The following is an 18170-nucleotide window of genomic DNA, read 5'->3' as shown; positions in this document are numbered from 1 at the left end:
ACTATTATTATTGTTGTTGTTATTATTATTATTAGTTTACAGTTTTATTCCACCGTTGATATTACTTATACTACTTTGTACACTAGAACGTTTTTGGATAATAAAGAACATAAATAAAGAAATAAGCAGAATATCCTTTTGATTTTATAAACAGACTTGGGAGGGGGGAACAAACATGTACAAAAAAAGACTGTGCATTTGTTCCACTTTTTAAGTGAACGGTGGCAGGTTAAAAACTGCAGCATATAGCAGTGGTGGGACCATAATATAGCCCAGGGTGACCTGCTCCCTAACCTAACCCTGCAAAGGGGTTTCTCGAAAACAACCGCACTGCATAACCAGCCCAGGTGCTCAACAAGAAAAGGATGGGAAAGTAACTTTGGTTTTGTACAGTGTAGAACACACAGCAACCTTGCTCCATTTGAAAAGGAGGGGGAACGGCTTAATAAATTCAAAGGCTTAACCTGCCATCGGCCCACAATTATTTTACATGGACAAATTAAAGATGTTCTTCATTATTTAAATATATTCCAGCATTTATTTACATTGCCCCCCCCCCTTCGCAAGCTTAATTATTTAGCATCCTCTTATAAGAATGAATATCTTAATAATAAAGGCGGTGGAACAGAAGGGGGTTTTTTGTGTATGTGGTTTTTTTTTAAAAAAAAGATTTTGCTTCCAAAAGATCCTGTGAATTTCAGCTACATTTGTTGTGGAACAGCTCCCCCTGACTACTTTCATTCCTAAGTCTGCAAAAGCAACACAAACATAGTGAAATGAATATGGTGGGGGGACCAGTGTGTGTGTGTGTGTGTGTGTGTGTGTGTGTGTGTGTGTTTATATCTACATACACAAACACTTTGGTGTTGCCAATATGACACGTGCACAAACATCTTACCCAAATGGGGCTTATTTGGTCTTCTTAGTTCCCTTATCTATTTGCATCTGCCAACTTCTCCCCACCCCTTGAAATGCCCTGTACATAACAGAACCGTATTGCCCATATTGTTCTCAGGTGGGGTAAATGATATAGCCACTGCAGGAAATCTGGCAAGTGTACCTGTACATTGCAAACATTTGCAAACAGGTATTTGTCACAGTCTTTATTATATTGGTGCATGGCTGAGAAAACATGTGGTACGGCACCATCTGAAAATTATAGCACATGACCAAGATAACATGGTACAATAGCATTTGCCAGGGAGGTAAGATCAGTCACAAAGCTGCATCAAGTCTACCTTGTTTACTAAGTATGGTGCAGGTATGCAATGGTTGAAGGTGCCAATCAGGCACACTTTAGCATATTAAGACCAGTAAGAAAGTCCCCCACAATAAAATAAATAAATAAATAAATAAATAAATAAATAAATAAATAAATAAATGCCAACAAAGATTATATTCAGTGTATCACAAGTGGTGAACCTGAGCCAAAAGGATTAACAGGACAGGTGTTCTTTTCGCAGCAAGTTTAGTGCTTTATATCCTTTCAAAACTCAGCATGGGAGATAAAGAGATAACAAGGTCTACAAGACTAAAGCAGTCGTGAATGGGTGTAATTAGAACCAATGCAGCACAATAATGAGTATTTCCTGTATAACACCCAAAAAGTAGCTTCTATCAAACATTGCTGATCTGATGCTGTCATAAGGATCTTATGAAAAATATATGGTTCTGCCAAGTGGCCTTCCTAGACCTGTGCATGCAGATCTCGCTGTGAAAAACAGTAACAAATCTGCCCTTGAGCCAGGCACAGTCTAGACTTGTCCATTTGTACTCTTCCAAACTGACTCCCGATTCATTCTTCCCCCGACCCACCATGTCATAAAACACACCTGTTTGTGAACGAGGCCTATAAATGCACCGGAAGGGAGGGAGAAAGAGAGAAGGTGACTTCTAGCATTGTATAATCTAAGGGAGCGGTTCTTAACCTTTGTCGCAGGACTCCGCATGTCAAAACAACAAATGGTCTGTTGCTTCCATGCGTAACTCAAAGACTTACTGGCAAGAAGAGCCCACTGTTGTTCCGGACATGGGAAGAAAAAAAGTGATGGAACTAGGTCATATTGGCACTTTGTCCCAGGTGTTGCAAAGAAGGTGTTGCAAAAAGTATGGGATTGCTCCATGAACACCAACATTGGATCAACACCAAGGGATGAATTTACACCCACGCCTAGCAATGAAAAGAAGAGAGGCAGGCCCACACTCGCCTACTGGCCCCATCAAGTTGAGTATGAAATCTAGGCTGAGAGGTGGGGTCAGGAGGTAGCTCCTGCCTACAGGAGCAACTGCTCACACTTCCTTAAGGTGATTACTATTTAGATAAAATGGGCATCTATAGTCAACCTCTTGTCACACACCTTTTGCTACCTGTGAAGGATTTACAGGCGCACACACTTGGGGGGGGAGTGTTCCGAAAGTGCTGTGATGCTCTTTATTTAACACCTGTTAAGGTCCAGGCTACTGCGAAAGGCTAAAAAAAGATTCCCTAAGAAGGTTAAGGAAGGACACAATCAACATCAACCTCACCAGAAGGAAATGGCTTCCTCCAAGAGTCTTTCCCTTTCACACTAGGTTGGTTGTAGGGATTGGCAGGTGCTTAGGCAGGTGTCGCTGTGGTCTAAACCACTGAGCCTCTTGGGCTTGCTGATCAGAAGGTCGGCAGTTCGAATCCCCGCGATGGGGTGAGCTCCCGTTGCTTGGTCCCATCTCCTGCCAACCTAGCAGTTCGAAAGCACGCCTCAAAGTGCAAGTAGATAAATAGGTACCGCTCCAGCAGGAAGGTAAACGGTTGTTTCTGTGCGCTGCTCTGGTTTCACCAGAAGCAGCTCAGTCATGCTGGCCACATGATCCGGAAAAACTGTCTGCGGACAAATGCCGGCTCCCTCGGCCTGTAAAGTGAGTTGAGCGCCACAACCCCAGAGTCGTTCACGACTGGACTTAACTGTCAGGGGTCCTTTACCTTTACTAGGGAACAGCTCAGATTTCCCATTTCCTGTCCTTACAGGCCATGTGTACATGTTTAAAGAGACCTTCTCCTCCTACTAAGTTGTTTTAAAAGCTGAGAATTCAGTGCTACAGCTTTAAATGGGTGCTGTGTGTCTTTAGGAGAAAGAGTTCTCTGAACACATACAGTAAGCCCAAAAGTTAGCAAGCAAAGCACTTTGCAAATGCTATCATCGTCTCGAAAACACGGCAGACAGACAATACAGAGAGCAGCTCATGACAATCCTCCCCACCAATCCCCAAAATCTTGAGATGGAACAGGACAGGAGAGGACCTTCTCTCCTGGGAAGCAGCGAAAGGGGGCGAGGGAGTGCCTGATATGATTTAAATTTATCTGGCTCAACCTCCAAGCGAACCTGACAGGCTTTAGTTGACCGTCAAGCTCTCACAAACCTAACAGCGGACTTCACTTCAAACACACCGTCGTGAGCTGAACCCTGCAGGGTTTGAACAGCTCTGGCCAAAAGTGCAGCCGCTGAAAGAAAATGAGAGTGTGTTCAGTGAAGACTGACAAAGTAAGTTACGTCTTGGCAACAGTCAAGTGTCACTCACTATCCAAGGTAGCTTTCTGCTATTTTCCCTCCCAGGTTTGTTAAGAGCATCTTCCCCAGCTCAATAGCTCCTGTCTCGCAATGGACTGTGGACTTTCACAAGCTATTTGGAATCTGGCTGGAATATGCAAGATATAAAGGCAGGCAACTGCAATATATTGCTTTGTTCTGTCAAATTAGCAACAGTTTCAGGACATCTGCATCAGGCAACCTTATGTGTGTGCTTCTATTTTTTGCCAGATTCTATTGCATACACACACTAAAAAAAAAAAAACCTTGCTAAAAAAATCACACGTTTCTGTAATAAGAAACGGTCTTTTTCTCATGTAGCCTACGAAGCCCAGGTTTTGTCACTTTCTTAACAACATCTGAAATAACTGTTCACTCTTAATTTCCTTTTCTATAATTAAATCTGTTTTATTTGTACATATTTGCGGAAGGGGACATAGCTTAGCAGAGGAGCATGCAGATTGCATGCAGGAAGCGATGGGTTTAACCCTTGGCAAATCCGATCCAAAGGACGTCAGGTAGCAGCCGTCAGAAAGACCTCTCTGTCAGAAAGACCTGGGAAAGTCATGGCCAGCTGGAAGAGATAAGAAATGCTGTTTGGGGTGAAACGATGGTCTGAACTGCTGCAAACCAGCTTCATCGACTCTAAACATATGGGTCTATTAAGGTGCTGTACAGCAATTCGGTGATTGCATGGTCAGTGCTGAAGTCAGGTAATTCTACATATGCGGGAGGGAAAACTCAAGCCCAGGGACCAAATGCAGCCCCTCCAACCCTTTCTGCCTCTCCCCTAAGACACATCCCTCAGCAAGCCTGACTTGCACCCTCCTTTAACGCTTTTGCCTGCCTGGAATGTGCCTTCAAACTCCAATTATGTCTCTCGCTTGCAAGGATGGAGAACAAGGTGTGGCTACAGGACTAGATTCCTGTATGAAGGTAAAATTTCATATTCACTGCTCTGTCCACTTTCGCCTCTGGCCCTGCCTATGAATGGCATGTGGTGAACAGAAAGGAACAGAAAAGGGGAACCCTGCTTTGGACACTGGACTTAATGGTTCTACTTGGAGGAGGGGGTGGGTCTTTAGCTAGTGAAAGTGTATTACTCCACTGGTTTCAAAATGTGGTACATTAGAGGGCCCTTCAGCTCATTCTGCAGAATGGATACCTCCCCCGAGGTACTGCCCTAACAGCACACCACTCTGTGTTGCCTATGCTTTGAATGTATAAATCCAGCCTTTCAGACATAAAACAGAAATTTAAAGGTGTTGAAACTCCACACCGGATTAGCCGGCTCCCTCCGTTAATTTCCAAATGAGGCAACTTGAAGAAGCACTAAAGCATTTGGGACCTGCCACAAAAGGCAGCACGGCATCCTCAACTCTTAGCAAAGCTGTTCCTTTTGCCAATCATGCTTTCCTCCCAAGATACCATAACCTCTACATCGCCCAAGTGAGGCACCCCACTCCCTGTTCACCAGTTCCTTTCCAGCTGACGCTGAACATTCCGCAGTTGTTCAATGGGCCTAGTTTGGATATTTCTGTTGTTGTTCCTTATGTTTGTTTGTTCCTTATGTGTGGGAAAAGGTGTGGGAAAAGGAGAGACTGAGGCCTAAGTTAAGTATGAAAACACTGGATAAGCAAATTTGATCAGCAATTTACTTCTTTCTCCCTCTCAGTATAGAGATTCATTTCCTTGAAGGTACCAATAAAATTGCAGTACCACTGTTGTAACTAAGGAGGGAAGAGAAGTTTGATTCATTGCACATATAAAGGTGAACTCACCTAATCTGCCCTTTCCAAAACAATATGAAACAAAGCACAGCTTTTCGTTGAAATCTGCACTTTTCTGAATTTTGCAATGCAATTCCATAGTGAACTAAATGTGGTAAAAAAACATATTGAGTAGGGCAAAGTGTGCATAAAATGCACGTTAGTACAAACCAGATATATGAAAATGTGGCAAAATTGCATGCAGACATGAGTATATTAGAAAGAAACCTGCACTGAAATGCTGATGAATTATTATGAGGACCTTTTTTAAAAAAAGAAATTCACAAATTGATGTGAAAATGTGGAGAACTAAACTTAAAACTGGGAAAATGGGAAACTAAAAATGACTTTTTGGAAAGTCATTCTCAAAATTGTGGTAACGAGTCACCCTTCTAACTCTACAATTCTATGAAATATTTGGGCTTATACCAGATTGGGCCACTTCCTTATTCTCTTCTTATTCTGACCAGCATCTCACATCACATTCCCCCTCCCATACTTGCATTAAGGAATGTTTTCCTACTCGGATTGCTTTAGAGCAGGGGTAGTCAACCTTTTTACACCTACCACCCACTAATGCGTCTTACTTGATGGTAAAATTTCCTTACCGCCCACCAGTGCTCGATGGAAGGAGGATTCAGCTTGTGCCGCAGAACCTCCTACTGCCCACCTAGAATCCTGAAATGCCCACTAGTGTGTGGTAGGGACCAGGTTGACAACCTCTGCTTTAGAGAGTCAAGGCCCTTCCCACTTCACAAGGCTCAGAAGTGGAATGACTTGAAATGATCCAAGTAAGAACGGACTATACCATTATTCTGGCACAAGGGAATGCAAACTGTTGCACTAGGGTATCATGTAGCACTTGGGCTAATTTCACAAATATGTCAAGGAGGAGGGGGGAATGAGGAGGAAGAGAGAGAGAGAGAAGTAGTTCCATCCACCATTGGATTGGCTCCAACTTTTCTTCCTTTTGATTCCAGACCCATCCACCAGCAGCATGATGTCCATGGCAGATTACCTCCAAGCAAATGAGTCCCTCAACAGCAAAAAACAAAACAAAATAAATGCCCAGCCTGTATTAATGGCATCATCAACGTCTCAGTGGTAAAGCACATGCTTTGTTTCTGTTTTTCATGCAGAAAGTCCCAAGTTCAATTCCTGATATCTCCGGTTAAAAAGATCAAGGAGCGGGTGACTGTAAAGACTACTGAAACTACTGAAAACGCTAGGTGGATGAAACAATAATTTATAATTATGATTATTGTTATTATTATTAACAACTGTCTTTGTATGCCTTTCACTTCTATGAGCTGTCACTCAGGGAATGGCTTTAAAACAGGGTAAGGCAAATTAGTGGAAGAAAAGGCTACCAATAGCTTCAAGCCATGATGGCAATGCTCTGAGGAAGTGTGCTTCTGAACACCAGTTGCTGGAAATCACAAGTGCAAAGAATGCAACAGGTCCTCATTTCAGGTTCCATGGGCATCTGATTGGTCACCCTGAGAGCAGGATAGACTCGCTGGGCCATTGGCCTGATCCAGCAGGCTCTTATGTTCTTATGACTCACTTACCACAGACGAAAAATGGTACGTTTCTGAAAAATCAACACCAGATCATATGAAAAGCCCTCTCCGTATTGTTGTCCTGTGCTGACTGTTTCACACATGCAAGCCACACCACCTGACCTTGCAATCGCCAAATGGACCTCTGCCTTGCGGAACTGCCCTTAACAAAAAGGCAGGCACCAGAAATACCGACCTGCTGTGGTTTTGAATCACAAAACCAGCACTCTCAAATCTCACCAGAGCTTTAGGTTTAACCGACGTAACATACTTATATTTCACTGGGGGTGGGGGGGAGAGGAGAAATTAAATGTGGTGTGTTCTTATCAGCTCTCACAAACGGAGATGTCACAGTCGTTGCAGAACAAGTTCAGAGTGACTGACACTGTGGAGATCTCTGTGTGTTTTCTTGCTGTTTCTCCATTATGCGATCTAGCAATAAAGTGTGGAAAGGGAAGCCCGTCCGCCTAGTCCGCGCCGCACTTAAGTGGCCTGCCAATTCCAGATAATCACCAAGTTATTTACTTGCCGTTTATTAGGCCAAACCTGCCACTAGCCACTGGCAGCCTCTGCTGTTTATACCTTCCTTTCCCAGGGTCCCTTGAAGCGCTGCTGTAATTAAAAAAGCCATTTCTCTCACGCTTAGGTGTTTGAATTAGGAAGGCATTATTGTACTACCCACTGATTTTTAGGGGGCTTGTCTACAAGGCTCTGCAACAGCACTTCCATCAGAGAGGCATAGCCTTCATCTCACCGCTGCCAACTGAAAAGAGGGCGAAAACAACTGTATAGAAAGTATGAGGGGAATTCTAAAAGCACCAGCCTACTCCAATTCCACTTCAGAAAGGTAGGCAGACACCTCAGTTGGAGGGCAAGATTCAGCAAGATCTTAGACATATTAATTGCAAATATGAATACTTTTTTATTTGCTGTGGTTGTTTTCCCTTTTTTATGTACCACATAAAAAAGTATTGCAATGTTGTTAACACTGGGGAAAGTGTTTAAACACACGCAAGCGCGTGTGCACACACACACAAATACACAGTGCTTTTTTCTGGGTGGGGGGATGCAGGGATATGCATACCCCTAAACGTTTTGTGAATCTAAGCTTGGCCTCATTTTTTGAGGGGCAGTATTTCAATATGAGTAAGAAAATGAGAGTACCCCTAAACATTTTTTTTCAAAGAAAAAAAAGCATGGCAAATGCACACATACACCAATTATTTAAAGCAAAGCATCTTTGGCATGCATATCCGATACATAAACCCAGTATTAACTGTTCGTATCAATAGTCCAATAGTAGGTAAAAACAATTAAGCTAATCAAGAGATATAAGTAGGTCTGAGAAATGATGGACTCCCCCCCCCCCCGCACTCCATCCCTAGCACTCAGTGAACGAAGGTACCTCTGTATGACTGAAAGCAAGATGAGCTGTGGAGGAGTACGGATCTGAATCCATGCTCCTTCCTACAAGCTGTTGGTCAGAAATCAAGCAGATTTTCCCACCCACTCCATCAAGCCTCTCTCTAAGTTTGCATTTCAACATTGCTCGTTTAGCGTTCTTCAACATCCCCCCCTCCCCAAGCAACATGATGAGATACGCCCTAGAAAGATTTCGATGCAGGTATCAACAGCTCCCACTCACTGGATGCAATGACATCATGCTAAAGGAGAGGATTTTCCTCTGCCTTGGCTCTACAGAGGAAGGCAGCTAGTCTGATCTTGTTGCCTGCCCTGTGGGCTGCCTCTCAAGGATATAGTGTTTCTTCATTCTTGGCCCTCTCTCAAACCTACCAAAATGCCCCCCAGACCGACAGGAGAGTCGTTAGACAAAGTCAAGGATTACTATATGCTTTGGAAAGGGAGGGCCTGCTGAAGTGCAAGTTATGATGACATTTATTTATTTATTTTTGAGATCTAAAAGGGGGGATTCCAAGGAACTATTTCTCCCCGCGTTGAAAAAAACAATAATAACAAAACCCTAACAAGAGTGAAAAGCTTCATTATCCAACCTTTGGTTCAGAAACACCTATGTTTGTTTTTTGAAATCATGCTACAACATTTACCATGAATTATATCTTTAAAACCCGGGTGTTTCAGCCCTGATGGACATCAATGTAAGGGTTAAAAGTTGGGATATATACATACAAATGTGTGTGTTTGTGTGTGTTATATATGGTAAAAAGAGATATTGGAAAATAATGTTATAATAACCTGAACCACCTACAGCTTTCACACCCATGGCCCCAAAGTATGTATTATCCCTATGCCTGGCACCTGCAAGGTTACCTGGGAATAATGGGCTATTTTCTTGAAAGATCTTCCCAGGTGTAGAAAAGTGCTGGCCTTGTAACCAGGTCTAGGGTCACTGTGCTGAATTTCCCAGTCTCTGCCTGTATTATTGAGTCCAATTCACTGAATTATTTGAGGCTAGCATTAGCTCAATCAGTAGAGAACGAGACTCTCAATCTCATTGGGCAAGAGAGTCCTGCATTGCAGGGGGGTGGACTAGATGACCCTCATAGTGCCTTCCAGCTCTACATTTCTACGACTCAATGAGTTCATCCATCCTCACTGCTGGCCACCAGTGATACAGAACAGGGAAGAAAAGCTATGGTAGCCCAGCGATGGCAGAACAGGGAAGAAAAGCTACGATGGCGCCAATGAACAATGCCCGCAATAATTAGTACATTTTTTTTTTTGTATTCTATTATTTCTTGTCCATTAAATACTTCCCATTTTTGGCTCACAGGGAGCTACTCCAAAGCAACCTATCCCCAAACTGTGATCTGAGGAACAGCTCCCCGCATGGCTTTCCTACATGCAATCTACCACCGGGAACGTGGAGCAACAACTGTTCATGGTAAATGTGAGTCGCATGGCAAGCATGCTAAACTTTTTTCATCTGACTTCCAGGTCCCTGCCATATTAACGTATCGACCAGAACTGATAAAAGATGCATGCTTCTGTTGTACTTATAGTTGCTTTTTCTCTGCTAATGGCAGGTGGGTCAAATAGCCCTAGAAAAAACACATTTTTAAAAAATGTGGTTCTGCATACAATTGGCTCAGTGGCTACCCCCATTTGGATAGTCCGTGCTGGTTTGCGAAATGGCAGCTTCTGCCTAAGGCACAAGTGAGGCGACTTGTTCGCCATGAGCAAGGCAAATCATGCTCTCCGGCCCCCTTTTAAAGAGCAGGACAAACAGGAATATGCACTTCTTATAAATGTACAATATGTGCATCTAGGCTTTAAATTTTTAACGAGAATGTTGTCAGCCTTTCCCAGGTTGCCTCTTTCTACCCCAGGGAGAAACACAACTTCTTTTCTAGAAAGCTAAGCCAAAGAGAATGATGGGATATCCTGACATAATTTTCAGGCATCCTTAGTCAAGTCCGCAGAACAGCCAGGCAGCGGGCACAATCCGACCAAAAGTTACGTATTTCTAATTGCTCTCCATTTCAGTGTGAGAATGTTAAGGGTGTGCTTAGTTTTTCCCAACAGGATTTACAAATGTTTCCCATTTTTATACCGTGGGACAGCATGTTCACGTTTTTCTCTCTGCAACAGTGGGGACCCAAAAACGAATTTGAGAAATGACTGTTGCATAAACAAGCACCAGGCAACAGGAGCAGATAGGAAGTTTTTGAGAGAGCAAATTAAATCAAGCCATAAGGCTTGATTCAGAAGACAAGGACCATACTTCTTTGCGGGAAGATATCCAGGATGGTGTGTTGTTTCGTAGTTCTTTTTTAATACACCATCAGTATCAAAGCCCAGCATCCCACCAGGGGTAGGGCTACTTGAATTATCTTTCTCAGCCAAGTTGTCATGATCCATGCAGCTCTCTATATAACCATCAACAGGTGACCAGGATAACTAACTGAACGACTGAGCGCTAAACAAGAGATCTTGGCAGATAAGCACTAGACAAAAAGTCTAAAGTTATTTTTAAGCTATTACATCTTTTTAGCAAAATGCTGAGCCAGGCATTAGTGCTCACATCCCCCCCCCCAAAAAAAAATACAGAGTGGGGGGGAGGGTTTTTTGGTGGTGGCGGGGAGAGAGAACTCACTGGATGAAATTATCATTAATTGTTGCCTTGGCTCTCTGTCAGTGTGTGTACGAACTGTATCTGGCACCAAATATCTATCTATTGACAGATAGCTATATCTCAGCAGCCTGCGCTGTCAACCACTGCTGATGAGGGCTGGAAGACACTTTCATCAAAGTAACATCTGTTTTCAATTTTCATTTATAGATGTGGAAACTCTTCAGCTGGACATTAATCATTCTCAACAGCAGCAATTAGATATGTGAGACATATCAGAACAAATCAAATTAGCCTCTATCTTTCCCCCACTTTTTTTTTTAAAAAAAAGAAAAACCAGGAAGTCCAGGAGCAGGGAAGCAACAGGCTTTCATGGTATGTATGTATGTATGTATGTATGTATGTATGTAGAAAGAAAGAAAGAAAGAAAGAAAGAAAGAAAGAAAGAAAGAAAGAAAGAAAGAAAGTTAATTGAACTTTAAGAGTATTGAAACATTCAGGTGAAGCTTTCAAAGGCTAATCACTTCCAATCAGTGGCAAGAGGGGCTCTTTGTAGAAAGCCTACTGGACTGATATTTAGTAATAAGGTGTAGTTAAACAGATTAACACCAATGCAATGTTTCCCTTCAAAAATAAAAAAATAATAAAAAAATCCCAGGAACGTGCTCTGTGTTTGTAGGACTCATGGTATTGATGCTGGAAGATAAGGAGTTTGGAGCTGTGCTTTCAGAATTGCACTGTTCACAAGCAAAACAAATTTTCTCTCTCCTTGTTGTGGTGTATAGCTAAATGTACATAATTCAGGATTTAGGGGAAAATGGATTGGCATGATTTCAGGCAATGGATATAGTGGGTGCCGGCAAACAGAAAAGGGTGCTGTTCAGAACTGAAGAGGAAAGAAGTAATTGGGAAACGACGCTCTAACAAACTCCTACAGTAAAAGTTTTATTTGAGACAATGCTGGGTTTTCCTTGCTTTGACGTGGCTGGCTACTGTCACCGGGTAACATGGCAGCAGCAAAAGAGAGAGGCCTGCAATTCTGATACTTGTTGAAATCAGGGGCCTGAGTTTAATTGATTTCATCAAAAGTGGAATTAAGCTTGAATGCCAAATGGAGAGTCATTTCCATCAAGAGCCAATTTAAAGGCTGAAAATTACTTGGAAGACCAAAAGAAAAGAAAATAGAAACACGACATAAATGCGCACCTGCTCTAATAGTAATTGCTTTCTGCCGACATGATCTGAAACCCGTGAACCCCAGTAAGTTTGCTCATGTCATGGGGAGATTGCAACACTAAACTGTCATAGCTGGGCCAGAAAGACCTCGACCACAGAAGCCAGAGCCTGTGGCTTACTCATAAGAATGGTAGCACTGAAGATAGCGTGACTCACGCGTAATGCAAAGCAGAATAGCCTTCCCCAATCCACCCACAAGGGCATGTTTCGAACACTCATCTCTCCTGCTTAGAACGTTCCCAGCAGGAAAACCCAGATGTTTGGCATATTCCAGCCAGACATCAGAGCAGCACATTGACATCGGTCAAACCGATTCTCTGATATTCCGCACAGAAAGTTTGCTAATCACTACAAACTGTCCTTTCTCTCAGCAGGCATCCAGCGTTTTGGCTTGGATTCGAACGTCTTAGAACTTAGGTGGCTTCTTCTTCCAGTTGGTCACCATGGTAATGAGGACTAGCTATACCCTTTTCGCCACTTGAAGTAAAAAAAAAGGATTTAAGTTGTAACCCACCCTCCTCTGCCGTTCCCTTTTACAGTGAGGGGGGGAGGTGGGAGAGCGAATGTGCTTGCTGAATGTTTACATTGTGCGCAGGCTCCTAAGCCCACAGTGTTTCTCAACATTCCTACAAGAAGCAATTAGCCCTCTCACCCGTTGGTTTGCCAAGGAATCCCTGCATGCCACACAAAAGTCTTGCGTAAGTTCTGGGGCACTGGTTCCCACTGCGGCACCCCGTTTTGCAAAAGCCAAGCCATGGACCCCCTACTTTTGAAAATATTGGTATCTCTGTGGTAGTTTTGGTTACGTGAATGGTGCCACCATACCCTCCAACATGTCCCAGTGCATAACCCGGCTGCAGTCCCGTTCGAGTCACATGACCCGCAAGGGAGCACGGCGTCCAGAAACGCACATTTTGGAGCACCACAGTCCAGCCGCCATCTTGGGCGTTTTGGGGCACCATGCTTACATGAGATCATGGCCCCCAAAAATGGGATGTACCAGACAGCTGATGGGCATGTGTCACAGACCCCCCTGAGGTCCATGGACTACCAGTTGGGAGCCACTGTTCTATAGGGCGTATTCTCAGCACATATAGATTACCAACCAGACCTGTTTGGCCTAACCATCGCCCTGCATGGACCCAACACACCCCTGCAGTTGTTTCCAGGGAAGATTAGTAACGTCAGATAAGTTTCCCTGCCATAATTCAGTTTATCACTGAAGAACCCCAAAAGCTTTTCAAATGGCTCTTGGGAACAGTTTGAAAACATCTACTCTTGGCCGATGCTATCTTAGAAAAGACAGCATCACCCTAAGGATAGTGCCACATGATGACATCAGATGATGGGCAAGTACATTGTACCACCCACCTGTCAAAGTGCTTCCCAAGCACCCAACAGCCAGCTGGCTGTCGGACGCTTGAGAACCACAGTGCAAGGAGCTTCGCCAACCCGGTGATCAGTCAAGTATCTATCACATAGTTGGCACAACTGGTTTTTTTCCAGGGATTGGCTGCAGATACCTCAGTGGCAGAGTAATTGCTTTGCATTCAGAAGGTACCTGGGTCAATCCCCAGCGTCTCCAGGTAGGACTGGGAGAAAATCCTATCTGAAACACTAAAAGAGTCGCTGTCATTCAGTAATGAACTAGATGACCCAACGTTATGACTCATACTGGCAGCTTCCTGTGTTCCCAATGCCTTAGCATTTCAGGCGAGTTGAAGGAAAAGGCACCTTCAATTGCAGGCAGGAGATAGCAGGAACACTGGTGCAATGTGTTCCTTCTGACATGTCAACAGCACATGAGACACGTTGCCATGCCACATGGGCTAGTCACACCCCAACACACTAACAACCAGCTATACACAAGCTGAGATCCTCTATGTGAAAGGGGAAATCCTGATGACCATTCCTGATGAGATGTTCCACACACATTCATGAGGGGACCTTCACTTACAGGGTGTTCGTAAGTGGTGGTAAGGAATACCCCCCCCCCAAAAAAAAATGCATGGAGGAAGTCATCTGAATTCCCCCTCCAAAGTCATGGGGAACCCTACACAGAATGTTTCATAGTAGTCAGCCCTTGAGGTCATAAAAGTAGCAGTTCTGCTAGCAATGGTATTAGCAGTGCAGGTATGAGTTCCTGTTTTTAAGAATTCTGTGAATGAAACGCTCCTGCTGACTATGTGGCTATAAATAAAGCTATCTGGTGCTGTAAACCACAAAGATTTGGCAGAGTGGCTACTGCAAAATCACAAAGGATGCCTTTGCAGGTGTCTTGCAGAAGCAAAGTTCAACCCCAACCCAATTACGCTTCAGGCCAATGGTGTTCTATTATTTCAGTATATTTTATTTTATCTTTAATAAGTGTGTCTTTGGAGCGGGGGGGGGGGATATATGACTGCTCCCTTTTCTTAATTTCATCTGTTTCATCAGCCAAGAGAAATACACTAATTTATAAACTTGAAGGGAGCCTGGAGATACTGTCACCCACCATTCATCCAAATTTGTCACTAGCATCCCATTAAAGCCATAATTATTTTTTAATTAAAACTAAGGAAACTGGCATGCTTGTGCCTACTTTATACATCTGTTATGGGTTAAAATAGCTTTTTTTTTTAAGGGAAAAAATGTTTTTTAGACCGCAGTCTTTTGTGGCCAAGGCCTATGCCAAAGAAAACGCAAGCTTGCTTATTTTCTCTGTGGGGTGCAACACCGCCTGTGTATGCCTGAACAGATTCGACTGGCCGTGAAAAGAATTCTAAATAAAACACAAACATGGAATTTGGCAACGCCACAGAAGCAAGCTTAAGACTAATTCCAGCATGCGAACGACTCACACAGCAAGTCTGGCTCCACTATAAATGAAACCAGGCTCTGTAAAATATCCAGTAAAGTTTGAGAGATCAGATTTAAAAGGACAGTGCCCTTATTTTATTTTTTAAAAGATCTTGCTATAATAGCTTGCGCTGGCACAGTAAGCATCTCTCTCTCTCTCTCTCTCTCTCTCTCTCTCTCTGCTGAGGAGAGCTGTATTTACAGCCAGCCAACACTTCCATTTATTTTATTTTATTTCTCCTTTTACAATTACAATCAAAACAATTTTGCTCAGGAGTCCAACAAATATTAGGCTAAAAATAACCCATGCGATTTATTGGAACTGACCAAACAGGCCGCCTGAGGAGGTACTTTACTGAAATGAAAGGAATAGCCAACTTTATTGAGATGAAAGAAATCACCAATGAGGAAGGGTCATAACTCAGTGGAAGAACATCTGCTTTGCACGCAGAATGTCCCAGGTTCAAACCCCAGCAACTCCAGGTAGGGATGGGAGAGACTCCCGCCTGATGCACTAGGGAGCGACTGCCAATCAGAGTAGACAATATTGAGCTCATGTGGTCCTCATGTGTTCCATAAGGATATACTGATGGGGTGGTTGTAAATAAGTGGGGCCATTTACACATCAAAAAAATGGGGGCAGAGGAGGACACAAATTTGCATAAGATTCAGATAGGATGCTGCACACAGACACACACACACAACTTCAGGAATAATTCCTATAATTACATAGAAATACAATAGACCTCACAGTAGAAAGGGAGCCTTTGGCCAGGCAACCACTAGGCCTCCTCAGCCTGCTGATGGGCAACTTCAAGGCCAGTGCCTTCCATTTCTTTATGTATAGGGTTCTTTACATATAAGCAGAACTTCAACCAGACAGCCCTTCAAATAAAGTGCCCCCCCCCGTAAAAAAAAAGACAGTCATTGGAAAAGGCATGATGCTAGTAGGGTAGGATTCCTAGAGGATCCTTAGGGCAGGATGCATAGACCAAGTTGTGTTGGGAGGTGAAGAGGACTGGGTTGCCACATCGAGAAGGAACAGACCGTTTAATGGACTTCATTTAGGCAGGGAGAAACTGATCGAAAAGCAGTTCCACCAACTAGCCCCAAAACTAGACAAGATCCAGTGATTACTGCTGGTAAGCAGCTGAGGAGTAAGAGAACCCCAAAGGTTTCTGCTACTATTCCAGGGCCTCTGGGTAGGGGGACCTTCAAACACTGAGAGCAGGAAACATAAATATATTATAGCCCATTTATTATATAGCCTGTCCAAAAATTATGACAGTCCTCAGTGGCCCTGCTGTATGTCCGACCACCGAGAGAAGTGCCTTCTCTGTAGCATCCCCCAATTGCTAACCCCAATCTTGTATAAATTTTAAAAAGCTGTAAAAAAAAAAACATTTCACATGGCTTTTGATAGGTTTCCAATTTTGTTTACTAATGATTTTGTTCCATCTGAAGTGACCGTTTAAAAATCCAAATCATTGTTTTATTTTATATTTTGTATGTTTTGACATTGTAAACGTTGTTGCGGGCCCTTGTGGTTAGAAAGAGAAACTACTATTATTACTACTCATTATTGATGTTGTTGTCATTATTAAAAAATAAGTATATCCCAATCAGTGGACATGCTTGAGTAGCAAACAGGAGGGTCTGAGAGATCCTGGTCTCATCTGATTTGCCAAGTAAACACATTCAGCTCTTATTTCAAATGCAGATCTGTAACTGAATTTTCACTGGAGCCGTTCTGGGAAAGCGTGTTCTCCTTCATGGAGAGCACGTGTTGCGGTGGGGGCCACCAGGACACTCCAAAGTTGGGGGCGGGCTAACTGATCGTTGGCCACTGATGCGATTGGGGCTTCCCTTGTTGTTGGGAAGAAATTAATGTTGCCATTTATTGATTGACAGCCAGAAATGCTAAAACTCCTTGCACGAGGCTAGGTCTTCCTCTTTTCGCCTGTGCAGCGGATTGCCCGTCCCTCCCTCCCTAGAATAGGGTTGTTCGCTTTGACCTTGCTATGCCTGTCATGGGGTCGTCTGCTTTGGAGCGGGGGCCTGGTAGGAATTTTGTCCATCTGGCTGATTGGCTGGGGCCATTTGGTTTTTGCCTACTGCGTAGCAAATCGTCACAACTTGTAAGGTTGCGGTTAGGCATTGGTTTATGGTTTGGTTGGTTGAGGGGCATGGATTGGCTGTGCCTGCCCCTCTAATGCTGCTGCTGCAAGGGATTCCGTTAAAGGAATTGGGGGCTAACTATTGCTTGTCCACTCTGTCAAGGGGGCTCGGGCCATAGCAATGAGCTCCTGGTTGCATTTGGGGTGAGGGCAGGTTCCCTGCTCCGCGTAACCCCCAAGTGTATTCCCCCATTCTGACTTTCACATCGTGCGGAATGTCAGTCTGTCCCCCATGGTGGGGGCAGATAGTCGCAACCAATGCCTGGTTGCATTTGGGGTGAGGGCAGGTTCCCTGCTCCGCGTAACCCCCATTCTGACTTTCGCATCGTGCAGAATGTCAGTCTGTCCCCCATGGTGGGGGCAGATAGTCGCAACCAATGCCTAAGCAACCACTCACAAATTTGTATTTTAATAAAGTTGTGGCCAAAATTATGCCAAAAACCTTAAACAAAAATTCTGTGTGATGTGTGAGTTATTGGGGTGGACCTGGGGACCTCGACACGCAAGAAGAAAATTCAGGGCTGAAACCATGGTTGCTGATGCTCTTAAGCGCTTCTTCCAAGTGTAAGATGGTGTCCGAAACAATCCATTATTTGTCTCTGTTATCTAATTGAGTTTATCTTTATGCTCATAAGAAACCCTCCCCAAGAACCAGGTGCAGAAACAATAAAGAACATGAAGAAAAGAGGAAGAGGAGCACTGGGATGTTAAGATTTATTAAGGCATATGTTTTCCATGGACTGGAGATGCACGAAGTGCTATTGTCCTTTGCTGGCAGGTATATTTACAAAAAGAGAATGAGGGAGAAGTATTGTGATCTGTTGACTTCAGGCCACAAAAACTTATGCCATAATAACCTGTTAGTCTTTAGGGCGCCACAATACTGTTGTGTTAGCGGCTGGAAACGGTCTTGGCTGCCCCACCCCGCCCCGGTATAGTCCAAAACAGCTGGAGATCACAAATCCCATGAGCCC

The 18170-nt window shown here is 43.6% G+C and overlaps 1 protein-coding gene across 11 annotated transcripts in view; it reads right to left on the bottom strand.

Annotated features, from left to right (window-relative positions):
- The window catches only part of BCL11B (BCL11 transcription factor B), a 163994-nt gene that overhangs the window by 49502 nt on the left and 96322 nt on the right, over positions 1–18170 (bottom strand). The window contains exon 1 of one of the 11 annotated variants that reach the window (XM_081910149.1): positions 2000–2138. The exons of the other annotated variants lie outside the window; for them this stretch is intronic. Coding sequence (XP_081766275.1) covers positions 2000–2135 — 136 coding nt within the window. The 5' untranslated portion in view covers positions 2136–2138. Of the gene's footprint in view, positions 1–1999; positions 2139–18170 lie in introns of those variants that run through there. 11 annotated transcript variants of the gene reach the window in all.

The sequence above is a fragment of the Podarcis melisellensis genome (assembly GCF_964234715.1).
Source record: "Podarcis melisellensis genome assembly, chromosome: 1".
Classification (NCBI taxonomy): domain Eukaryota; kingdom Metazoa; phylum Chordata; class Lepidosauria; order Squamata; family Lacertidae; genus Podarcis; species Podarcis melisellensis.
Note: the sequence above shows the minus strand (reverse complement) of the source record. Positions and strands in the feature narration are given on the sequence as shown.